At 49.8% G+C, this 19129-nt stretch overlaps 1 protein-coding gene across 1 annotated transcript; it reads left to right on the forward strand.

Annotated features, from left to right (window-relative positions):
* Window positions 1-2345: 2345 nt before the first annotated feature.
* LOC308511012 (granulocyte-macrophage colony-stimulating factor receptor subunit alpha-like) lies at window positions 2346-18393 on the forward strand (the record flags this gene model as incomplete). The annotated part of the gene is made up of 12 exons (XM_081081022.1): window positions 2346-2500; window positions 5411-5502; window positions 5855-6003; window positions 7107-7233; window positions 7300-7353; window positions 7669-7798; window positions 9888-10069; window positions 12043-12176; window positions 13687-13822; window positions 16323-16425; window positions 17447-17528; window positions 18241-18393. 12 exons carry the CDS (start codon window positions 2346-2348, stop codon window positions 18391-18393), a joined length of 1497 nt encoding a protein of 498 aa, XP_080937148.1.
* Between the last annotated feature and the right edge of the window lie 736 nt (window positions 18394-19129).

Consider the following 19129-nt stretch of genomic DNA (forward strand, 5'->3'; position numbering starts at 1 on the left):
GTTTAAGCAGAGGTTTAACAAAAAAATAAAATAAATTTTTAAAAAATGCAAGAATATCCTTGGATGAGCATTAACAAAAATTAAAATTAATTTTTAAAAAATAAAACATCCTCAGGTGAGGATTAAGCAAATTAAAATAAAATAAAAATATCCTCGGGTGAGGATTATCAAAAAATAAAATAAGTTTCATAATAATAATAATAAAACAAGAGTATCCTCAGATGAGGATTAACAAAAAAAAATTGAGTGAATTACAAAAAATGGAAACTTCCCAGGGGAGGATTAAAAAGACAAATTAAATAATTAAACAAATAAAATATTCTCGCGTGAGGTTGAACAAAAAAAAATTAAATAACTTTTTTAAAAATACAAGCATTCCCTCGGATGACCATTAACGAAAAAGGAAATTAATTTTTAAAGAAATATCCCCGCCCTGACCGGTGTGGCTCAGTGGATAGAACATCAGCCTGCGGACTGAAGGGTCCCGGGTTCGATTCCGGTCAAGGGCATGGACCTGGGTTGCGGGCACATCCCCAGTGGGGGTGTGCAGGAGGCGGCTGATCGATGTTTCTCTCCCATCGATGTTTCTAACTCTCTATCCCTCTCCCTTCCTCTCTGCGAAAAATCAATAAAGTACATTTTTAATAAATAAAATAAAATAAAATAAAAGGCGTAGTTGACTCCCGCATGCACGGTACATACAAAGCTCTCGCTGTCGCCAGCCACACGCGTGTGTCCCGATCTGTCATTGTCGATCGAGAATTCGGCCATCACTTCTATTGTAGAGAGAGGGCGGATGGCGATATGAAAATATTTCTTCTAATTAATTCCCTTTCATTGGGCACGAATTCATGCACCGGGTCCCTCGTCCTCTGTAAAAGAAAGCCTCATATGCGAAGTGTCCTGAGGTCCTGTCGTCCGTCCAGCCAATCAAAGCGTAATATGCTAATGATCTGCGAAGGCTGCTCAACCAGTCGCTGTGACATGCACTGACCACCAGGGGGCAGACAGTCGATAGGTCGAACAGTCGCTATGACGTGCACTGACCACCAGGGGGCAGACATTCGACGGGTCGGCCAGTCGCTGTGACGTGCACTGACCACCAGGGGGCAGACAGTTGATCGATTGACCAGTCGCTATGACGTGCACTGACCACCAGGGGGCAGACAGTCGATCGATTGACCAGTCGCTGTGACGTGCACTGACCACCAGGGGGCAGACAGTCAACTGGTTGACCAGTCGCTATGACGTGCACTGACCACCAGGGGGCAGACAGTCGACCGGTCGACCAGTCGCTATGACGTGCACTGACCACCAGGGGCAGACACTCCAACCAGTAGGTGAGCTTGCTGCTGGGGTCCGGCCAATCGGGACTGAGGGAGACGGGCCGGACACGCCCTGGAGCCCTCCCGCGGACCCTCCCTGGCCCCGGTCGTGCACCAGTGGGGTCCCTCGGCCTGGCCTGCACCCTCTAGCAATCCGGGCTGAGAGACCTCCCTCCCGAGTGCATGAATTTTGTGCACTGGGCCACCAGTATAGAATAGAATAGAATAGAATAGAATAGAATAGAATAGAATTGAATAGAATAGAACAGAATAGAATAGAATAGAATAAATGAAATAAATAAAATACAATAAATAGATAAAATAGAAGAGAATAGAATAAAATAAAATAATAGAATAGAATAGAATAGAATAGAAGATAGAATAGAATAAATGAAATAAATAAATAAAATAAATAAATAAAATAAAATAGCATAGAATAGAGTAAATGAAATAAATAAAATACAATAAATAGATAAAATAGAATAGAATAGAATAAAATAATAGAATAGAATAGAATAGAATAGAACAAAATGAAAGAAAGAAAGAAAGAAAGGAAAGAAGGAAGGAAGGAAGGAGGAAGGAAGAAAATAAAGAAAAGAAAATAATAAAATAAAGAAAATAGAATAGAATAAATGAAATAAAATAATAAAATAGAAGAGAATAGAATAAATAAAATAGAATAAATGAAATAAATAAAATAAAAAATAGAATAGAATAAATAAAATAATAAAATGAATAGAATAGAATAGAATAAATAAAACAAAATAATAAAATAGAATAGAATAGAAATAATAAAATAAAATAAATAGAATAGAATTAATAAAATAATAAAATAGAATAGAATAGAATTAATAAAAAATAAAATAATAAAATAAATAGAATAAAATAATAAAATAAAGGCACATAGTCCCACCCAAGAACAGACCCTTCACAGGACCCGAGAGAGCCATGAGCCCCTCACCATGAAGGGACATTTTGGGGCGCTTCCCGCCTGCTGCGGGGGGGGGGGAGGTTGGGGCCATGAGAACACGGGACCAGAACCAGAACCGCGTACAACCTCTCGGAGAACCTGACACGCACAACAGTCCCCGCTCGCCCAGCAGACCAGCCGGACGGGGCGACCGATACGGGAACCCCGAGATGAAGAGGAAAAAGTCGGGCTGCAGCCCCGGCCGGTGTGGCTAAGTGGTTAGAGCGTCGCCCGGCAGACTGAAGGGTCCCGGGTTCGATTCCCGGTCAAGGGCACAGGCCCGGGTTGCGGGCTCCATCCCCAGTGGGGGGCGTGCAGGAGGCAGCTGATCGATGATTCTCTGTCCTCGTTGATATTTCTCTCTCTCTCTCTCTCTCTCTCTCTCCCTTCCTCTCTGAAATCAATAAACATATATATATATTTTTAAAATAGAATAGAATTAATAAGTATATATGTATATATATAAAAATTTTAAAAAATAATATACATATAAATTAATAAAAATTGATATATATATATTTTTTTAAAATAGAATAGAATTAATAAATATATATATGTATATATATAAAAATTTTAAAAAATAATATATATAAATTAATAAAAATTGATATATATATTTAAAAAATAGAATAGAATTAATAAATATATGTATTTATATATATAAAAATTTTAAAAAATAATATATATAAATTAATAAAAATTGATATATATTTTTTTTAAAAATAGAATAGAATTAATAAATATATATATTTATGTATATAAAAATTTTAAAAAATAATATATAAAAATTGATATATATTTTTTAAAAAATAGAATAGAATTAATAAATATATTTATGTGTATAAAAATTTTAAAAAATAATATATATAAATTAATAAAAATTGATATATATTTTTAAAAAATAGAATAGAATTAATAAATATATATATTTATATATATAAAAAAAATTTAAAATAACATATATAAATAAATTAATCATAATTAATATATATATTTTTAAAAATGAATATAAAAAGCAGAAGTGGGCTGGAGACGGACAGCCGTGGGGCCACATCCTTTCCTCCCGATAAGACGATAACCCAGGTCGGGCCTCCCAGAGGGCGGGGGGGCTCGGGCGATAGGAGTTTGAGATTTTGTGCAAAACCGGACCTCGCAGAGAATTCTTTAACAGAGGGAGAGAGAGAGAGAGACGGGGTTCTTGCTACTTCTTGCTGCCGCCCCAATTCTGCCAGCTGCCCCCAGGACAACAGCCGGGGGGTACCCCTGGGGGCCTTGGTTTAGGGGGGACTGGAGGGGCGAGTATTGCCCAAAATTGCCCAGTTTCAGCCCAGGAAGCCAGCGTCTTGGAAACATAGAGACCCACCTCGAGGGGACAGGCCTGTAAGTTGACGTTTCTCATCTCTGGGGCGGTGATGGGGTTTTGGGGGGGTTTGGGGGGGACAGGGTGTTTGAAACAATAAGGTGAAGGTAGCCCGGCCGGTGTGGCTCAGTGGGTAGAGCGTCGGCCTGCAGACCGAAGGGCCCGGGGTTCGATTCCCGGTCAAGGGCATGGGCCTGGGTGGCTGGCACATCCCCAGTGGGGGGCGTGCGGGAGGCAGCCGATCGATGTTTCTCTCTGTCCCTCTCCCTTCCTCTCTGTAAAAAAAATCAATAAAATATATTTACAAATATATTTTTAAACGCAGACATTCCCACTTTTGCAAAGCAAACTTGTACATTTGCATAAAGGGCATTTGCATAAATGACATTTGCATACAGGACATTTGCATAAAGGGCATTTGCATGGGTGTGTCTTGGTGTGGTTGTTGCTAAACCTCATCTTAGAATATTTTTCCATTGGTTTTAAGAGAGAGAGAGAGAGAGAGAGAGAGAGAGAGAGAGAGAGAGAGAAACGTCGATGAGAGAGAGACCCATGGATGGGTGGCCTCCTACTCGAGACACAACTGGGACCAGGGGGGTGGGGGGGTGGAGCCCGCAATCCCGGGGACATGCCCTTGACGGGACTCGAACCCGGGACCCTTCCGTTGGCAGGCCGTCGCTCTAGCCACTGAGCCACACTGGCCAAGGCAGGAAATTTCCATCGGTCACGAATTCTCTGTACGAGGGATCGAGCTGCTCTCAGAGAGAGAGATCTTATCCCCCCCGACGCCTTATCGCCGGAGCCAGACGCGCCTGTGACCCACAGATTTCCTCCCCTTCCCCGTCCCAGAACGGTCCGTCTGCAGCTTGAAGCTCCAAAACCTTCTCTTTGTTTAGAATTTATTTATATATAGATAAGGCCCGGTGCACGAATTCGTGCACCATTGGGGTCCCTCAGCCTGGCCTGCGGGATCGGGCTGACACCGGCTGTCGGACATCCCCCGAGGGGTCCCGGATGGCGAGAGGGCGCAGGCCAGGCCGAGGGACCCCCTGGGGCACGATCGGGGCCGGGAAGGGACCATAGTGGGGCTCCGGGGTGTGTCCGGCCCGTCTCGCTCAGTCCCGATCGGCCGGACCCCAGCAGCAAGCTCACCGACCAGTCAAAGCGTCTGCCCCCTGGTGGTCAGTGCACGTCACAGCGACTGGTCGACCAGTCGACTGTCTGCCCCCTGGTGGTCAGTGCACGTCACAGCGACTGGTCGACTGTCTGCCCCCTGGTGGTCAGTGCACGTCATAGCGAGCAGTTGAGCGGCTTGAGCATATCATTAGCATATGACGCTCTGATTGGTTGAACGGCTGACCGATCGACAGGACACTTAACATATTAGACTTTTATTCTATAGGATATATATGTATAGAGTCTTCCTCTGTAAAATCAATAAAAATATGTATTAAAAAGAGAAAGAGAGAGAGACTGCTGGCTGGTGTGGCTCAGTGGATAGAGCATCGGCCTGCGGGCTGAAGGGTCCTGGGTTCGATTCCCGGCCAAGGTCACATGCCCAGGTTGCGGGCTCCATCCCCAGTGGGAGGCGTGCAGGAGGCGGCCGGTCCATGATTCTCTCTCCTCATGGATGTTTCTCTCTCTCTCTCTCCCTCTGCCTTCTTCTCTGAAATCAATAAAAATCTAATTTTAAAAAGAGAGAGAGGGGGGGAAATGTGACCTCTGACCTGGGGCTGCCTCCTCTTTGGCCAGCAGGTGCCGCCGTGGGTCTGGGATGGCGCTTCTGCTGGACTTGGCCGGCCTCCTGGTGCTCCTCAGCTTTGCACACCGTGAGGACGCACACCTGGGTAGGTCCCGGCGAGGGCCCCGGGGTGGGGTGGGGTGGGCCACACCTGGGCAGGTGCCGGCGAGGGCTCCGGGGTGGGGTGGGGTGGGCCACACCTGGGCAGGTGCCGGCGAGGGCCCCGGGGTGGGGTGGGGTGGGCCACACCTGGGCAGGTGCCGGCGAGGGCCCCGGGGTGGGGTGGGGTGGGCCACACCTGGGCAGGTGCCGGCGAGGTCCCCGGGGTGGGGTGGGGTGGGCCACACCTGGGCAGGTGCCGGCGACCTGGGTCTACGCCAGTGACAGCGAACCTAAGACACGCGTGTCAGAGGGGACACACAAACTCATTGTGTTTTTATGTGTTTTTTTTGTCTCAGGGACCACGAAGCAGGACGGGGCCCCCGTGGTACACATGGAGCTGGACCCCGGGAGGAAGACGCTGACCTGGAAATACCGGGGAAACGTGACCGAGCAAGAATGCAAAGTCGACACCCCGCCCAGCTCCTCCACCAGGCAACGCCCACGGGTGAGGGTTCTGGGTTCGAGCCCCATGGCTCTGCTCTGTGTACATCTTGAATTTCCCTTGAGAAACGCCTCTTTAGATCCCCACGCTTACTGCTCTCGCTGGAAAGAAAAGAAAAGAAAAGAAAAGAAAAGAAAAGAAAAGAAAAGAAAAGAAAAGGAAAGAAAAGGAAAGAAAAGAAAAGAAAAGAAAAGAAAAGAAAAGAAGAAAAGAAAAGAAAAGAAAAGAAAAGAAAAGAAAAGAAAAGAAAAGAAAAGAAAAGAAAAGAAAAGGAAAAAAAAACATGTCCTCCATCCTCTTAGGTTCCGTGACGGGGGCATGCAAATTAAACTGACAAAAGAGAGGTGAAGGGGAGGAAAAGTCTACCGCGGGGTTAAATTAGGTTAAATTTTGACATTGCACAAAGCTTCGCAGAGAAGACGTGTACAGACGAAAGAAGGGGCCGGACCAGGGAGCGTAGACAAGTGACATTTTAAAAAAAGACAATAAATGGTGGAGAAGGGACTATGGGCGGTTCTCAACCTTCCTCAGGCCGCGGCCCTTTCAGACGGTTCCTCATGTTGTGGGGACCCCCGATGTCATGGTGACACATTGAACATCATGAAAGCAACCTGATTCATCCCAAAAACAATATGTGATTATAGATGTGTTTTCCGACGGTCTTAGGCGACCCCTGTGAAAGGGTCTTTCGGCCTCCCAGAGGGGTCGCGACCCACAGGTTGAGAACTGCTGGACTGGATGAAGAAATGGGGATTTGGGTTTCAGAAACTGATCATTTGGTGGTTGTAACACAAGCACCAATATACCACCACATGGCCCTGGCTGGTGTGGCTCAGTGGATAGAGCGTCGGCCTGCGGACTGAAGGGCCCTGAGTTCGAATCCGGTCAAGGGCACATGCCCTGGTTGTGGGCTGGGTCCCCAGTGTGGGGCGTGCGGGAGGCGGCCGATCCATGATTCTCTCTCATCATGGATGTCTCTCTCTCTTCCTCTCCTTTCATCTCTGAAATCCATAAAAATAATATATTTAAGAGGAATAAGCAGGAAACAGGTTCAAGGTCGTCCGAAGCAAAGGTCCTATATTTGACCTTGACGGTGCCTTTTGTAGGTCAAAGCAGACGGCACCTACTTTTGCCGGTTTCCCAACGCCGTCCTGCACCGGGGGGCCACGCTCACTGTCAACGGGATGGCGGACGGGACCCCGTTCCAGTCCGTCCTGGAGTTTCGTAATCCAGGTGAGGCCCCCCTCTCCCCCGGCGGGGGACCCCAATGTCCCTACAGTGACCGGCATTGACCCCAAGGTCGAGAGAGGCTCCGTGTCCAGGGGCTGGAGATGCTGGAGGTGTGGTCGATCGGTAAGGATTTATTTTAAATAAATTCTTTAGTCCTGGCTGGTGTGGCTCAGTGGGTAGAGCGTCGGCCTGCGGACGGAAGGGTCCCGGGTTCGATTCCCGGTCAAGGACACAGGCCCGGGTTGGGGGCTCCAACCCCAGTCAGGGGCGTGCAGGAGGCAGCCGGTCCATGATTCTATCTCATCATGGATATTTCTCTCTCTCCCTTCCTCTCTGAAATCCATAAAAATATAATTTTAAAAAGAATTCTTTATGGGTGGAAAGTTTCACAGATGACTCCTTTTTAAGGATTTTTTTCCTTGTTTTCCGCCCTCCCAGGCCGGGAAGGATCCGGGGCCATGAACTTCTCCTGCCTCATTTACAACCTGAGCCACATGAATTGTAGCTGGAACCCGGGCCCGGCCGCCCCCGCCGACGTCCAGTATCACCTGTACGGCTGGACCTCCAGGTGAGCCGGGGACTGGCCAGGCATCGGAGACCTACCGGGGGGTCCCTGACGTCACAGGTGGTCCTGGCCGGTGTGGCTCAGTGGATAGAGCATCGAGCGATGAACCAGATGGTCCCAGGTTCGATTCCCGGTCAAGGGCACATGTCTGGGTTATACACTCGATCCCCCAGCTGGGGGCGTGCAGGAGGCGGCCGGTCCATGATTCTCTCTCATCATGAATGTTTCTCTCTCTCCCTCTCCCTTCCTCTCCCTGCAATAAAAAATACCTATATCTATATAATAAAAGGGTAATATGCTAATTAGACTGGACGTCTTTTGGACTTCCTTCCGGACAAAGCCACGGTGGTGGGGGCTGAGAAAGAGGTAATTAGGGGCGATCAGGCCGGCAGGGGAGAGCAGTTAGGGGCGATCAGGCCGGCAGGGGAGAGCAGTTAGGGGCGATCAGGCCGGCAGGGGAGAGCAGTTAGGGGCGATCAGGCCGGCAGGGGAGGGCAGTTAGGGGCGATCAGGCCGGCAGGGGAGGGCAGTTAGGGGCGATCAGGCCGGCAGGGGAGGGCAGTTAGGGGCGACCAGGCCGGCAGGGGAGGGCAGTTAGGGGCGATCAGGCCGGGAGGGGAGGGCAGTTAGAGGCGATCAGGCTGGCAGGGGAGAGCAGTTAGGGGCGATCAGGCTGGCAGGGGAGAGCAGTTAGGGGCGATCAGGCCGGCAGGGGAGGGCAGTTAGGGGCGATCAGGCCGGCAGGGGAGAGCAGTTAGGGGCGATCAGGCCAGCAGGGGAGAGCAGTTAGGGGCGATCAGGCCGGCAGGGGAGGGCAGTTAGGGGCGATCAGGCCGGCAGGGGAGAGCAGTTGGGAGCGATCAGGCCGGCAGGGGAGGGCAGTTAGGTGCGATCAGGCCGGCAGGGGAGGGCAGTTAGGGGCGATCTGGGCGGCAGACAGGTGAGTGGTTAGGAGCCAGCGGTCCTGGATGCGAGAGGGATGTCCGACTGCCGGTTTAGGCCCTATCCTTGCAGTTGGATATCCCCTGAGGGGTCCCAGATTGGAGAGGGTGCAGGCCGGGCTGAGGGACCCTAACCCTGTGCATGAATTTCATGCACTGAGCCTCTAGTGTGTATATATATATATATATATATATATATATATATATATATATATTTTAAAACAGAAAGAATCATCCAAAGAATGCCTAAATAATGGAACAACACATCGATGTTTCTCTCTCTCCCTTCCTCTCTCTCTCTCTAAAAGTTAAAATGTCCTGAGCATTTGCGCCCTGGCATGTGTGGGTCAGTGGATAGAGCATCAGCCTGCGGACTGAAGGGTCCTGGGTTCGATTCCCGGTCAAGGGCACATGCCCAGGTTGTGGGCTTGATCCCCAGTAGGGGGCGTGCAGGAGGCAGCTGGTCCATGATTCTCTCTCATCATGGATGTTTCTCCCTCTCCCTCCCTCCCTGAAATCAATAAAAACGTATTTAAAAACAATAAAAATAAAATGACAATTTGCAGGTGATTGGAATGTTTGCATTGTTGCCGGTCGCAACTTTTTGTTCATGTGCTCGGGAGGCAAAGAAACAGATGAAATGATTGAAGAGTATGCCAATAAAAAAATAAATAAAAATGAAAGTGAATATGTCTTAAAAAATGAAATCGGTGAGATTTCTTCCTGCTTTCACAATCGCTTTGCGACTCCCCGGAGACACGCATTCCATGGGGGTGTCGGGTTTATGCCATGGAAGAAATGGGTCCCTTTTCTTGTCCCTTTTTATAAATATATATATTTTTCCCATTGATTTCAGAGAGAGAGAGAGAGAGAGAGAGAGAGAGAGAGAGAGAGAGAATCACGGATCTGCTGCCTCCTGCTCGCCCCCTGCTGGCGATGGACCGGGAATCGAACCCAGACCTCCTGGTTCACAGGTTGACGCTCAACCACTGAGCCACACCGGCCAGACTTCTTGCCTGTTTTCGGAGAGTTTTCAGTGTGGAAATGGGGGGGAGGGGGAGGGGGGAGGAGATGTTGGGGTCTCCATGATGGACCCCTAACAGGATCCCCTCTCTGCCTGACCCTGGAACCTCCTCCTTTGGAAATTCCAGGCATGAGGACGCGGTGGAGTGTCCCCGTTACGTGCCTGACTCGGGGACACGCGTGGGCTGTCGATTCGACGAGCTCGTGGGGTCCCAGCTCACGGACACCTACTTCTTCTTGGTCAACGGAACCAGCAAGGAGGCGGCCATCGAGTTTACGGACTTCGCCCCGGTTAAAGGCATCATGATCGGTGAGAGCCGTGGTTCTCAACCTCTGGCCCTTTCAATACAGTTCTATCTATCTATCTATCTATCTATCTATCTATCTATCTATATCTATCATCTATCACCTATATCTATCAATCTATCGATCTATCTATCTATCTATCTATAAATCTATCTATCTATCATCTATCACCTATATCTATCAATCTATCTATCAATCTATCTATCTATCTATCATCTATTACCTATATCTATCTATCTATCTATCTATCTATAATCTATATCTATCTATATCTATATCTAATCTACATCTATAGCTATATCTATATCTATCTATATGTCTATCTCTATCTCTATCTCTCTATCTATATCTATCTATATCTTATATATATCTATATCTATCTATATATCTATATCTGTATCTATATCTATACCTATATCATATATCTATATCTATATCTATATCATATATCTATATCATCTATATCTATATCTATATATCTATATCTATATCTATATCTATATCTATATCATATATCTATATCTATATCATATATCTATATCTATATCTATATCTATATCTATCTATATCTATATCATATATCTATATCTATATTTATATCTATATCTATATCATATATCTATATCTATATCTATATCTATATCTATATCTATATCTATATCTATATATCTATATCAGTGGTTCTCAACCTTCCTAAGGCCGCGACCCTTGAATACAGCTCCTCACATTGTGGGGACCCCCAACCATAACATTATTTTCGTTGCTACGTCATCGCTGTCATGTTGCTGCTGTCATGAATCGTCATGGAAATATCTGATGTGCAGGAGGGTCTTAGGCGACCCCTGTGAAAGGGTCATTCGACCACCAAAGGGGTCGCGACCCACAGGTTGAGAACCGCTGGGTGAGACGATATCCCCCCCTCCTGGTTTCTCTCCCAAGGAGTTCGTCTGGATTGACTGCGTTAGGGGACGTGTCGTGGTGCCCCCAGGGCCAGTCTGACCACCATCCGGGACCCAGACCCAGAGTCAGGGAGATAGAGGTGCAGAAGGGGAGTTAGGGAGGTCACAACCCTGCCTCAAGGTGGGCGTCACACGTAAAAGATGTCACTCATGAGCCCCAGCCGGTGTGGCTCAGTGGATAGAGCGTCGGCCTGTGGACTGAAGTGTCCCGGGTTCAATTCCCGGTCAGGGGCATGTGCCTGGGTTGCGGGCTAGATCCCCAGTAGGGGGCATGCAGGAGGCGGCCGGTCCATGATTCTCTCATCGTGAATGTTTCTCTTTCTCTCCCTCTCCCTCTCCCTTCCTCTCTGAAATCAATGAAAATATATATTTTTAAATTTATGTATATTAAAAAAGAAAAAAAGGAAAAAGAAGAATAGAAAGTATGAAGAAAAATAAATTTAAAAAAAGAAAAAAGGAAAAAGAATAGAAAAAATGAAGAAAAATAAATAAAGAAAGAAAGAGAAAAAAGAAAAAAAATCTATGTATATAAAAGCCTAATCATGCAAATTGTCCCCTTCGGAGTTCGACCAGGAGACCAGGAGTTCAATGACTCGCTCCGATGTGCGCTGACCAGCAGGGGGCGGCGCGGAACGAAGGGTGGCACCGGTCGACAGCCAGAGAGAAAGTCCTGGCCGGCAGCCGGAGGGCCCAGACCGGCCCTGGGGGTACCCGGACACATCCCCTAATGCGGTCAATCCAGACGAGCTCCTTGGAGGAGAAACCAAGAGGGGGGTATCGTCTCCCCGCAATCAACCCTGATCGCTAGGAGGCCTGGGGGCCCTACCTGGTGCACGAATTCTGTGCACCGAGCCTCTAGTAAAAATAATAATAATAATAAAACCAGACAAGTGACTCTTACAATCCGTTTCTCTACGTCCCATCGAGTCACCTCGTCGGCCTCGGATCGCGTTGAGTTGGTTGTGTTCTGTGTTTTGATTTTTTGGGGTTTTTTGGGTTTTTTTTTTTTCTTTCTTAGAAAAGGTTGACCCCCCGGCCAACCTCACGATCGGCGGCAACGGATCCCATCACGTGATCGAGTGGGACAACCCCAGGCTGCGGTTTGAGGCCTCGAGTCGCATCTTCGTTTACGAACTGGACGTCCAGCGAGAGGTGAGGGCGCAAGCCAAGGGCAACGGTCACCCACAGGGTCCCCTCCATCTCTCCCATTTGGAGTCGAATCCTCACCAATAGAATCTGTGATCCACGGAGCTGTTTGGCCATAAGAGGGCCAGCCATTAATTTCTTTTTTCTTTTACACAAGCACTTAAAAAAAAAATATATATATATATATATATATATATATATATATATATATATATATATATATATATATTGATTGATTTCAGAGAGAAAGGGAAAGTCAGAGAGAGAGAGAGAGAGAGAGAGAGAGAGAGAGAGAGAGAGAGAGAAACATCAATGAAGAGAGAGAATCATGGATCGGCCGCCTCCTATACGCCCCCTACTGGGGAATCGAGCACACATCCCAGGCATGTGCCCTTGACCGGGAATCGAACCCTGACCTCCTGGTTCATAGGTTAATGCTCAACCCCTGAGCCACACTAGCCAGGGCCCATAAGGCTTTTTTCCCTCATCTATTAAATCCCAAATATTTTCACCTTAAAATAATCTTCAGACTAATGCTGAGGTTCTGGGTGGACTCCTGCCTTTAATTCCATTATTGAGAACTCAGCCACTAACCATCTTTCCCATTTGCTATGGTTTTCCAGGGCAGTTCCTCCAAGCAAGACTCTGTAAGTATCTTTTCCCTTTTATTAAAAATATGCTAGAGGCCCCGGTGCACGAATTCCTGCACCAATGGGGTCCCTGGGCCTGGACTGTGGGATGAGGCCGAAACCAGCTCTCCGACATCCCCCGAGGGGTCCCGGATGGCAAGAGGGTGCATGCCAGGCTGAGGGACCTTCACAGGTGCACTATCGGGGCCGGGGAGGGACATGGGAGGTTGGCCAGCCGGGGAGGGACCGCGGGAGGGCTCCAGGGCATGTCTGGCCCGTCTCGCTCAGTCCCAATCGGCCGGACCCCAGCAGCAAGCTCACCTACTGGTCAGAGCGTCTGTCCCCTGGTGGTCAGTGCACGTCATAGCGACTGGTTGACCATTTGACTGTCTGCCCCCTGGTGGTCAGTGCACGTCATAGCGAGCGGTTGAGCGGCCTTAGCATATCATTAGCATATTGCTCTTTGATTGGTTGATCGGACAACCAATCAACCAGACACTTAGCATATTAGGCTTTTATTATGTAAGATTTTTATTGATTTCAGAGAGGAAGGGAGAGAGGGAGAGAGAAATATCAATGATGAGAGAGAATCATGCATCAGCTGCCTCCTGCATGCCCCCTACTGGGGATCGAGCTTGCAACCCGGGCCTGTGCCCTGACCGGGAATCGAACCCTGACTTCCTGGTTCATAGGTTGATGCTCAACCACTGAGCCTCACCAGCCGGAATCCTAAACGTGTTAAGTTCAAGCTGTAGCGAGAGGCACAATATCCCCCAAAATCCTGCTCATCTGGGACCTGGGAATGGATTCCCGCGTCCTCCCTCACCCCCATTCGGCGGGGCCTTGTCCCCCACGGAGCTCATGGCAGGTCCTTGATTCTCCGAAAGGTTTTCCTAAGAGGCAGCGAGGAGAACGTGTACCTGGTGCCCAGTGCGTCCATGAGAGCCGAGCACACCATCCGGGCGAGAGTGAGATTCGTGCACAGTGACCTGTGGAGTGACTGGACCCCCATCTTGCGTTTCGGTGAGTGTGGTCCCCGGGAGTGCGGCCTCCCCTCTCTCCATCCTGGAGACCAGACGTCTGAGATCAGGGTGTCTCCAGGGCTGGTGGCCTCCTGCCTTCCCTCTCTCCATCCTGGAGACCAGACGTCTGAGATCAGGGTGTCTCCAGGGCTGGTGGCCGTCTGCCTCCCCTCTCTCCATCCTGGAGACCAGACATCTGAGATCAGGGTGTCTCCAGGGCTGGTGGCCACCTGCCTCCCCTCTCTCCATCCTGGAGACCAGACGTCTGAGATCAGGGTGTCTCCAGGCTGGTGGCCGCCTGCCTCCCCTCTCTCCATCCTGGAGACCAGACGTCTGAGATCAGGGTGTCTCCAGGGCTGGTGGCTGCCTCCCTCCCTCCTGCCTCTGCCTCCCTCCATCTCCACGTGGCTGCTCCCCTGTGTCTGCGTCTCCTCTTCTGTGTCTAACAAGGACCCTGTCCCTGGAGGGAGGTCCCCCTGACCCAGGACGGCCTCGGCTCCAAACCTTCACTCCATCCCGTCTTCAGACACCCCGTGTCTTTCTCTTTCTTAAAAAAAAATATTTTTTTTTTATTGATTTCAGAGAGGAAGGGAGAGGGAGAGAGAGATAGAAATATCTTGCCCTGGCCGGTGTGGCTCAGTGGATAGAGCACCGGCCTGTGGAGTGAACGGTCCGGGATTCGATTCCCAGTCAAGGGCACACTCCTGGGTTGCAGGCTCGATCCCCAGTAGGGGGCATGCAGGAGGCAGCCAATCCACGATTCTCGCTCACCATGGATGTTTCTCTCTCTCCCTCTCCCTTCCTCTCTGAAATCAATAAAAATAATATATATATATATATATATTTTTAAAAATCAATGGGAGAATATGTTAGGGTCAGGAATAACCAAAAAAAAAAAAGAAGAAGAAGAAGAAGAATACTCACACATCATGTTTTTTGATGGGGTCCATGAACCCATAACAGACCCCTCCCAGCATAGGGGACCCAGGTCGGTCTTTCCCGCTCTCTGCATTAACCTACCCCCTGTCTGTATCCTACACTGACCCCCTCTACCCCCAGCCATATTTCTGGGGTCACCCCATAAGAGAGTCCCTCCTTGACTCAATGACAGGGGCCATGAGGCCTTCTTTGTCACCTTATTCTCAACCCCATTGGGCTGGGTCTGTACGGACCCCAGCTACCAGCCACCCCCAATCTTAGGATGTCACCCCCAGAGGTCAGCCTGTCTGCCCTCACAGCTGTGGGTGCCCATCATGCACCCCTCCTCTGCGGCAGCAGGGGGCGCTGTGGTCCTACGGAAGGGCCCCATACGCACAGGGCGATGCAGTTTTCAGCATCCCTTGCACAGCCTCCTAATAGGCTGGCCCCATAGAACTGGCAAAAACGAACAAACAAAAAAAAAAAAAAAAAAAAAAAACAACTAAAACCAACTAAAAACAACAACAACAAAAACAACAACAAAAAACAACAACAACAAAAAACAAAAACAAAAACCCTCACAGATTGGGGATCCCTGTTTGCCTGGGCCCAGCCATCCTTTGGGATCCATTTGGGGGGCACATGGGGTATGGCCTCTAAATTCACACTCACACACTCATCCCTTTGGCCTTGTCCCTGCCCATTTCACACACTCACTCCTTTGGCCTTGTCCCTGCCCATTTCACACTCACACACTCATCCCTTTGGCCTTGTCCCTGCCCATTTCACACACTCACTCCTTTGGCCTTGTCCCTGCCCATTTCACACACTCACTCCTTTGGCCTTGTCCCTACACATTTCACACTCACACACTCACTCCTTTGGCCATGTCCCTACACATTTCATACTCACACACTCACTCCTTTGGCCTTGTCCCTGCCCATTTCACACTCACACACTCACTCCTTTGGCCTTGTCCCTGCCCATTTCACACTCACACACTCATCCCTTTGGCCGTGTCCCTGCCCATTTCACACTCACACACTCACTCCTTTGGCCGTGTCCCTGCCCATTTCACACTCACACACTCACTCCTTTGGCCTTGTCCCTGCCCATTTCACACTCACACACTCACTCCTTTGGCCTTGTCCCTGCCCATTTCACACTCACACACTCACTCCTTTGGCCTTGTCCCTGCACATTTCACACTCACACACTCACTCCTTTGGCCTTGTCCCTGCACATTTCACACTTAGACATTCATTTTTTTATTGTCTATGAGAAAAAAAAAGACCTGGTGCTGGGCACGTTCAGTCTTGTGAGCTGGGCGTGGAGACAACGAGGGGGGCGGGGTGTGGGGTGACAGTGAGAAGGGGTGGATACAGGACCCCAAGAAGGAGATATTGTCCACTGTCCATGTTCCTGGGCTCACTGGGGTCCCCTCTGCCCTTCTTCCTCTGACCACACTCTCTCACCTCATATTTGTCAGCTAATTCGATGGGGAAGGAGGGATGTGTGTGAGACAGACCGGGGTCCCTTCTGACCCCCCTCTTCTCCTCCCCGCCTCCCCCCCGCCCCCGCAGGCCTCCCAGACCAGGATGTCGGCGGCTTCCCTGGTGCCCTTTTGGGGATGGTGGTGGGGATGGCCGCTTTGGTCATCACCATCCTCATGTTTCTCTGCACGAGGTAACTCCCCCCTCCCCACGCCCCCCATCCCTACCCCCACTGACCAACAAAACAAACACCCAAAAAACTCAAAAATGTGACGCTCTGGGCCCTGGCTGGTGTGGCACAGTGGATAGAGCGTCGGCCTGCAGACTGAAGGGTCCTGGGTTCGATTCCCGGTCAAGGACACAGGCCTAGGGGTTCAGGCTCCTCCCTGGCCCAAGCTGGGCCCTGGTCGGGGCATGTGCAAGAGGGAACCCATCGATGTGTTTCTCTCACATCGAAATTTTTCTCTCTCTTTCCCTCTCTCTTCCACTCTCTCTAAAAATCAATGGGAAAATGTACCCGGGTGAGGATTGACAAAAAAAATAAATAAACAAAATTCAAGGTCAGCCCAGCCGGCGTGGCTCGGTGGTTGAGCGTCGACCTATGAACCAGGCGGTCACGGGTTCGATTCCCGGTCAAGGGCACATGCCCAGGGTTGCGGGCTCCATCCCCAACCAGTAGGGGGCGTGAAGGAGGTGGCCGATCCGTGATTCTCTCTCCTCACGGATGTTTCTCTCTCTCTCTCTCTCTCTCTCTCTCTCTCTCTCTCTCTCTCTCCCTCTACCTTTTTCTCTGAAATCAATTTTTTTAAATATATTTTTTTAAAATGGAGCCGGAGCTGCCGCCCCAGTCAAACCCCCTGGCACGGCTGAGACCTCAACCCTCCGGCTGTTGAAACAGGCCCAATCACCCTTGTCTGGGACCTGAAGCCACATTCTGTCCCCAAAGATCTTTTTTTTGCAAAGAGACAACAGCAAAGCAAGTGTCTATCTATAGTAGCTTTTGGGGGGCGCGGGGGCAGCTCCCCACCATCCGTGTCCCCCATCCCCTTCCCCATTTGGCAGGAAGTGTGAGCCCCGGGTGGATGGCGTCCAGGCCACATGCCCTGAACCTGGCCGCTGGGTTGATCGGGGAAGAGCCGGGTGCCTCTGGGGTCAGACCCTGAGCTGGCAGGTCCCTCACGATTTCTCTTCCTCCCTCCCCTTCCCACCCCCAGGTTCTCCCTGAGACAGAAGCTATTCCCTCGGGTGCCCCAGGTGAAAAGAGAGGTGGCGGACACCGGTGAGGCCTTCCCGGAGGTAAGTGTGTCCACGGGCAGCCGGATCCGGGGGGACAACAGGCATGGGGTCGGGTGGCCCTGGAGGTTGGGGGTGGCTGGGGACATGGTACCCAGAGATTTGCACGTTCTGGAACGTTCCACAGAAATGGGATCAGCCCAGCCAGTGTGGCTCAATGGATAGAGTGTTGACCTATGAACCTGGAGGTCCCGGGTTCGATTCCCGGTCAGGGGCACAGGCCCGGGGTTGCGGGCTCCATCCCCAGTCGGGGGCGTGCGGGAGGCGGCCGGTCCGTGATTCTCTCTCATCATGGACGTTTCTCTCTCTCCCTCTCCCTTCCTCTCTGAGATCAATTTTTTAAAAAAATGGATTAAAATAGAAATCACAAGGAAAATTAAAGAATTATTTTTAATTTTTTTAATTTTTATGTATTTATTTTTTTTTAATATATTTTATTGATTTTTTACAGAGAGGAAGGGAGAGGGATAGAGAGTTAGAAACATCGATGAGAGAGAAACATCGATCAGCTGCCTCCTGCATGCCCCCCAATGGGGATGTGTCTGCAACCCAGGTACATGCCCTTGACCGGGAATCGAACCCGGGACCCTTCTGTCCGCCGGCCGGCGCTCTAACCACTGAGCCACACCGGCCGGGCTCCTGCTCATTTCTCGCTGGGAGAACCGTGGGCTCGGGCCGGCGGCCTGGACTGGGCGGGCTCCGTCCTCTCTCTCAGGTCGCCTGGGACCAGGTCAGCCGGCGGCCGAGCCTGCAGGAAGCAGAGGAGATCCTGTCGGTGGAGGAGGTGCGGCCCCTGGAGAGCGGACAGGGGGACCCCGTGGGCCTGGCGTGGCCCCAGCACCTCAGCGCTGCGGGCATCGGTCCTTAGCGTCGTCCCCTCGACGTGTGAGGTTCCCGGCGGGGAGAGAGAGGTCACCCCATCCCACTGGGCCCGCGGCCTGTTCAACCAGCTTCTGTGTGTGTGTGTGTGTGTGTGTGTGTGCGTGCAGGCGTGTGTGTGTGCAGGCATGCATGCACACGTTTGCAAAGCATGTGCAGATGTGCATGCACGTGTGTGCAAGGCATGGGCAGACATGCATGCATGTGTGTGCAAAGCATTGCAAGCATGCATGCATGTGTGTGCAAAGCATTGCAAGCATGCATGCATGTGGGTGCAGAGCATTGCAGGTATGCATGCTATATGCCCATGTGCACACGTGCAGGATCATGTGTGGTCATGTGTGTTGTGTACACATGTTCATGTGTGGTGTGTGCAGAAACATTGTGCAGGTGCACGCGTGCTGTACGTGCATTGTGTTATGTGCTATGATCACGTGTTGTGTGAGAGCATGTGCATGTGTGTGCACGCATGTATGCACCTGTGCACATGGGCAGGGTCATGTGCTGTATGTGTGTGTTGTGTCCACAGGTTCGCTTGTGCTGTGCGTGCAGAAACATTTGTGTGGGTGTGGGTTTTGTGTGTTATGCACACCTGTTCTGTATGAGCATGCGTGTGCATGTGTGCGTGTGCATTGTGTGTGCAAGCATGCGTTCGAACACATGCGCACACGTGTTTATATGCACGAACCCCTGAGAATTCGACGGAGGAAGGCCAGGGGTGGTCA

The sequence above is a fragment of the Myotis nattereri genome (assembly GCF_964212035.1).
Source record: "Myotis nattereri genome assembly, chromosome: X".
Classification (NCBI taxonomy): domain Eukaryota; kingdom Metazoa; phylum Chordata; class Mammalia; order Chiroptera; family Vespertilionidae; genus Myotis; species Myotis nattereri.